The sequence below is a fragment of the Fukomys damarensis genome, unplaced genomic scaffold (assembly GCF_012274545.1).
Source record: "Fukomys damarensis isolate Sample0158 unplaced genomic scaffold, DMR_v1.0_HiC HiC_scaffold_11, whole genome shotgun sequence".
NCBI classification, from domain to species: Eukaryota; Metazoa; Chordata; class Mammalia; order Rodentia; family Bathyergidae; genus Fukomys; species Fukomys damarensis.
Genome location: NW_022900923.1, coordinates 41,672,042 through 41,678,106, shown reverse-complemented (window position 1 = coordinate 41,678,106; position 6,065 = coordinate 41,672,042). Strand labels below are relative to the sequence as shown.

The window sequence follows — 6,065 nt, the reverse complement described above, 5'->3', positions numbered from 1 at the left end:
TTCCCTCTCGCCACATCTGGCTGTGTACTCCAAAATGACCTGGCATTAGGCTTGGATGTCACATTTTCCAAAAAGCCTTTCATGAGTCCCCAAGACTGTTTTGGGGACAGTGGTTTTGTGCGCCCAGAGACTGTACTCAACACCAACAAGACGCTTGACACATCTGACTATATTCCCCTTGCTAAACACAATCTCTTCAAAGTCAGGGCTGGTTGGCACATATTAGACAATCAATAGATACCATATTAATGAATGAATGTGAGAAGTCTAGGAAGAAGACAGTTTTGAAAGGAAACCATAATTAGTATTTTGTATTGCTGCACAGAACTAAGAATGAAATTTGAAAAATGCCACTGGAAGGGCCGAGGATTTAGCTCAGTGGTGCCGCTGCCTGTCTCAAAAGTGCAAGGACCTGAGTTCAATACCAGGTACCAAAAAAAAAAAAAGGAAAAAGGAAAAAAAGAAAGAAAAATGTCACTGGGTTTGGAGTACTTTGAACATTACAAGTGGGGAAGAGTTTCAGTAGCATCGTGAAAGAAGAAGCAAGCCAGAGGAAGACTTACAGATTGAACCACTGATAAAGAGGGAAGCGTTAGTTATAAACTTGTGCCCAAGTTTGTTGCTGAAAAAAGGCGGGATCTAGAGCAGCACTATGACCCACTTTAAAAGGACACCATGTAAACATTTAGCTTTATTGCTACTGGTCCTTCTGCTCCTTTCCTGAATTTCAGAGTTCAATTTTTCATGAGAACCCTTTTCTTGGCTTCTTACAAAGTCACTTCTAAAGACTGCCCATGATTTCCTCACTCATCCTCTTACCGCACTCCTAGCCTTGTTAGCCCTCACCCCTGCATGCGCGCGTGCACACACACACACACACACACACACTCACACTCACACTGTACACTATATTTGGGTCTCTCCAGCTGATTCAAGTACCCTAGAAATCTAAAGATATTTCAGAGTGACCAGGCCTTTCCCCAGTGAATGGCATCATAGTAGAGTTGCATTTGCAGGTGAAAAAAGGAAAGAATGAGGCTGCTAACACCTTGATGGCACCAAAGAGTGAGTGAGTCTTCTCTCTGCCTTTGCTTCCCTCCTACCTCCCCTGTGTCGCTCATCCGGGCTAGAATGAAACAGCTCCCGGTTTTATTTGTTGTACTCTTACTGATTTCACCATCGACCCTGATCCTTCTTTTCCTCCGTGGCATCTTTCTCCCAGAGGTAGATATGCCTGATCATGAGACCACCAGCTTGACGGGCTTTCACCACCAGCCTCACGCAGCTCACCGGGTATGACGCGCTTTCCTGCGGGATCTCCCGGTCCATCTGCCCCTCCACCAGCCAGCCGAGCAGCTCAGAGCTGGCGCAGTCCTGCGGCATGCCCTGGGGGTCGTAGCCCAGCTGCACCTGCCCCTTGCTCAGGGCGAACTTTCCTTCCACGATGGAGCCGGTCATCACCTGCACTCTGCTCAGCCTCGCTGGGTGGTTCAAAACCACCGTCAAGTGGTTCCCCGGGCGGATGTCGTTTGTCCAGAAGAACGACTCGTCCAGAGCGTAGGCCTCCCAGGGGAAGTGAGTCCCAGAAAGGTTCATATCGGTGAAGACAGACGCAGGGGGGTTGCTAGGGCCGTAAGGGTTCTTTTTCTGAACGACTGTGTCCTCCTTGCCATCGAAGGTGGGGCGGGATGATCTGTGGTAGAAGAGGAATGGTCTGCAGAGGATCGGGTTTTCCTGGACCAGGAGGGTGCGGAAATGAAGGATCAGCTTGTCCAGGGGCTTCTCCTTGTGGAAGAGGAGGAGGAAGTGGGCCAGGGCAGGGAGGTCCCTGCTATGGAAGAGCTTGCCAATGAGGCCCACGTTCGAGAACTCCAGCAGCACCCACGGGCTGGGCTTCAGGGCGGTCACCTTGGAATAAATGTGGGTGACAAAATTGGGGGCACAAAAGACAGTGTCCCCTATTAACAGGAAGTAATCAGAGAGCTTTGCGGCGAAGCTCATCAGGAAGGCGTGGTCTACGTTCTGCTTAGAGTAGCCTTTCCCGTGGTCGGCCTCAGCAACGGCACCGGCACCAGGGCTGCCATTCACAGTGGGGTAGGCAGCAGGCGGAGCATGGATCAGCAGCAACTGCCCGGCCAGGATCTGCGAGCTGAAGAGGCTTGAAATACGGGCAGTGGTGTCTTTGAGCCAGGCGAGGTCGGAATCTGCCAGGTGGACCAGCACGGTGAGGCGCTTCTGCTCGGCCGTGGAGGAGGCGTTGTACAGGGAGGCCAAGGTGTACAAGAGGCTGCTCGGATCCTGCCGTGACACCGTGGAGATCCCCACTGTCAGCCACGCTAAGGAGAGGTGGAGTAGGGACAATTGTCAGTGTAGGGTGGAGGCGCCAGCTGTCAGAAGGATTAGTGGAGGGGACGCTGTCTGGGGTCTTCTCTCTCTCTTCCCTCCTCTATTTCCTATCTGTTTTTTCCAGTGGCAGAGGGGATGGCTACACCCCTGCTACGCTAAGTGTGGTCCTTAGTCCAGCACGTCAGCCTCATCTGCCAGCTTGAGACACGGAATCTTGACCCCTTCCTCAGACCTGCTTTACCAGTATCACCAGGTGACCGTGCACGCACCGGAGTTTGGGAAGTGCTAAGCTAGGTGATTCTTGGCCCCTGTGGGTCCCTTGACTCTTTGAACCTCAAACTTTGAGGCTCATCATTTAGGTGCTGAGTACATAGCTATTATTTTAGTTATTATAATTGTTTTGTTTTTACCCAGTTCATCCTCCCAAAGGCCGTCTTTGAAGAAATAGATTAGGAAAGGGATTTTCCCTAGCAGTCAGGAGCCCCACCCCATTGCACTGTTGGGGATTGAACCCCGGGTCTTCACACTGAGCTATTCTCCAGCTCTTATTCTATTTCTTTCTTTCTCACTAAGTTGCTAGGTTGTCCAGGCCGGGCTAGAACTTTGATCTGCCTGCCTTGGTCTCCCAGAGTGCTGAGACTGTTACGTGTGGACCAATGTACCCAGCTAGCCCTGGGGTCTGGTCCCAGTCCTGCCGCCGTGTGATCTCGAGTGAGTTCCTTCACCCCTGAGTTTAGGTCTAAATCCAGAGAGGCGAGAGAGTTGGACTACGCGACTCTTCCAGATGCCGTGTGACGGGGAGGTGCTGGTGGTGCAGAGTGAGCAGAGCTGCCTTTTGCGTGCGCCTAATCCAGCGAGTTCACCTTCTGATAGCAACTCTTTCCTTCCAGTGAATCTGCCCTTTCCCACGTTATGCATTTTATTTATTCTTTGAATTCCTCTACCTAGATGTGCGTGTAAACAACCATAACCTCAACTCCTTTCATTTTAATACTTTGTCTTTTCTTTGCACTTAGCTGCCGTAAAACTGCATAGTCATCCATTCCTAGGGTCAATCACAATTGCAGATTCAAATACAAGGTCACCTAAAGTAAGAGTCCTGTTCATTATTGCTGACCCAGTATGCACACGTAATCTTGCAGACCAAAGTAAACACATTGAAATGTTCAGTGATGCTTTATAATACTGATCAGCATATTGATTCCACCTTCTTATAACAACTAACTTCATCTATTTCCTGCTTCTTCATACCCCAATATATCGATGTCTCAATTCTCCATCTTTCTGTCTCTAACTTTCCCCCTGTGCCTTCCAGTACCAGAAATGGAACCCAGCAGTGCTATACCACTGAGCTACATCCCTAGCCCTTTTTATTTTACTTGGAGTCAGGATCTTCTCACTAAATTGCCCAGGCTGGTCCTGAATTTTCCATCCTCCTGCCTCTGCCTCCCAAGTAGCTGGGATCCCAGATGAGTGCCACTGTGCCCCGCTACCTCACTTCTCCTGATGTCCCTGTTTCCCCAGGAGGCACCATCCCTCCCTCTCCTTAGCACTCACTCCTCCTTCTCTTTGGGATTTTTTGTGTATATTTGAAGGTGACCGCGTGCCAGTCTTCCAGTGGCCTCGGGTTCTTCTTCCTGTCATAACTGGTCTCCTGGGGCTTTGACAAAGGCAAACAGAGAAACCCTTCTGTAAAAAGAACAGCATTTATCCCCAGTGGCTTCTCACAAGCTTTCGGAGGGAAAAAGGTGGAGTGGATCGCTCCTCCCAGAGCGAGTCCAGCCCACGCTCAGGATGCTGAGCCACTGGCCAAGGGATCCGGGCTCCAGCGGTACCCACTCCCCTCGGACCTTAACAATCACGAGAAGCAAGTGCAGCTTCTTCGTGGGCCCCAACTGCACCCGCTCCGGTGGAAATGTACGGGAAGAAGGAAAGCCCGATGCTTTGGGGAACCCACCTGTCCTCGCCATCCCGACCCTGCACTCCGATTCCCAACCGCGAGCCGGGGTGCTGCTCGGCCTTTCATGGGCATCAAGTCTCCGCCGTCTTCAGCCCCCCTGGGGATCTGCAGAGTGATGAAGAGCCACAGGAACGCGATGCCCGCGGAGTCTGCAAAGCAGCTCCTGCTGGAAAACCGCATTGTGTCTGCCCTGGTGTGGCTCCTACAACAGGAAGTCAGTGCACACAGCGGAGGATTCCACCCGTCCTGTCCATGCCCAGAACTTCCTTCTACTCTTTGAAAGCCCTACACACACCCCACCCGGACATTCATCCCTCCTGGTGACCACTGCTCACTTATGCGCAAACCTGCCCTCCCTCCGACCCAGGAACCTGACTGGATGTAGCCTTGTTCCCTGCCTAAGGCAGAGAGGTTGCCTGTCCTGTTCTGATGTCCTCTGTCTTCGTTTGTAGCTTGCTTTGGAGATTCAGCATCTGCAGTTTCCCCACCCAGATGACCAGGGCTGGCTGGGCATCAGTGACAGGGCCAGTTCCTCTGAGAAACACGTGCTCATGGCACCCCACCCCACCTTTCCAACAAAAGTCAAATTGTTCCTTAAATTAGCTGAAATTGGAGGTTCCTGAGAGCTATGCTAGATTGGCACCTTCCTTGGTTTTTAGACAAAAGACAGGCTCGGCATTTCCATCCGTAATCTTACTCATGGGCCTTGGCTAGAACAGGATTCTGTTAACGTAGAGTAAAGCCATCCTTACTGGGTGTTGGGCTGTGGAATCCAGACTGGCTCAGCCTCAAAGCGCTCGCACGCTGCCCTCTCCCTCTGAGGGTGTCTTTCTCAGTGAGAACAGACTTCTCGACTGCTCCTGGAATCCCAAGGAAAGGCTCTGATACGCTCTGTCCCCCTCTCGGTTCTCTCCCCGCAGGTGTAACCCGTGGGTTCTATGCTGCGGAGGCTCCCGGTTGGGGAACTGTCCAGGTTAGGGTTTGGGTAGAGGCCCAGGTACCTTCTCTCCTGAAGCCATGGGGTTTCTAATAAGGGTTATAAAAAGAATATTTACAGCTGGGTTGGTGCTGCATGCCTGTAATCCCAGCACTTTGGGAGACTGAGGCAGGATAGCAAGTTTCAGCTCAGCCCGGCAAACTTAACAACTTAGCCAGAACTCTTTTCTAAAATAAATAAATAGTTGGGGCTTTAGCTCAGTGCTTCTGCTGCCTGTCTCGCAACCGCAAGGTCCTGAGTTCGATTCCCGGTATCCAAAAATAATAATAATTGATAAATAAATAAAATAGGATAGAGATGTAGGTTAGTGCAAAGGCCCTGGGTTCAATACCTAGTAAGTAAATAAATAAATGTAGTAAAGTTTTACAGATTACTTTTCTTACCTGGTTTCTTTCAGCAAAGACTTTGTCATGCAAGTGATTCAGTTATAAACGTCCATGTGAAAGAAAGGACTTCTCATGCACTGAAGACAGTGGCTTCCCAACTGCGGTTAAAGGGTCACTGTCCAGCCGAGTGGAAGGGCTGCTCTCAGTCACCCTCTGAGTTCCCTGGGCTTCCGGAAGAGGCCTGGGCCAGGCGATCAGGCACCCAGGAGCAGTGCACAGAGCGGAGCCGGCCCAGCCAGGGGCCGAGGCCCTGCAGTCTCCACCCAGGTCGCCCTCTGTGATGCTCCCCTTGTGTCCTCACCTCCGGCCCCAGCATCACAGCCACACAAGCTCCGACTCGGCTTCACCGTCAGGCACTGCTGAACACCTCGTCCTG

General features: G+C 51.3%; 1 protein-coding gene across 5 annotated transcripts; it reads right to left on the bottom strand.

The window, feature by feature from the left end:
* Window positions 1-483: 483 nt before the first annotated feature.
* LOC104876840 (alpha-1,3-mannosyl-glycoprotein 4-beta-N-acetylglucosaminyltransferase-like protein MGAT4E) lies at window positions 484-6,059 on the bottom strand. 5 transcript variants are annotated; one of them, XM_010645066.2, is made up of 5 exons: window positions 5,687-6,059; window positions 5,059-5,166; window positions 4,304-4,508; window positions 3,904-4,006; window positions 484-2,336 (listed from the first exon to the last, which is right to left on the bottom strand). In XM_010645066.2, the coding sequence occupies exons 3-5, from the start codon at window positions 4,484-4,486 to the stop codon at window positions 1,174-1,176; spliced, it is 1,449 nt and encodes a 482-aa protein (XP_010643368.1). In that variant the 5' UTR covers window positions 4,487-4,508; window positions 5,059-5,166; window positions 5,687-6,059; the 3' UTR covers window positions 484-1,173. The 5 variants fall into 5 exon arrangements, with proteins under 5 accessions (XP_010643368.1, XP_019059794.1, XP_010643369.1 ...); XM_019204249.2 differs by having other exon boundaries at window positions 4,304-4,472; XM_010645067.2 differs by having other exon boundaries at window positions 4,304-4,469.
* Window positions 6,060-6,065: the final 6 nt, after the last annotated feature.

What these genes read in the sequence shown, in the direction of transcription:
- LOC104876840 (XM_010645066.2), bottom strand. Translation starts at nt 4,486, where the DNA reads ATGCGGTTTTCCAGCAGGAGCTGCTTTGCAGACTCCGCGGGCATCGCG. An exon ending in GGTCGGGATGGCGAGGACAG is followed by an intron (nt 4,007 to 4,303) that starts GTGGGTTCCCCA and finishes CCTTTGTCAAAG; the next exon opens with CCCCAGGAGACCAGTTATGA. An exon ending in AATCCCAAAGAGAAGGAGGA is followed by an intron (nt 2,337 to 3,903) that starts GTGAGTGCTAAG and finishes ACCTCTCCTTAG; the next exon opens with CGTGGCTGACAGTGGGGATC.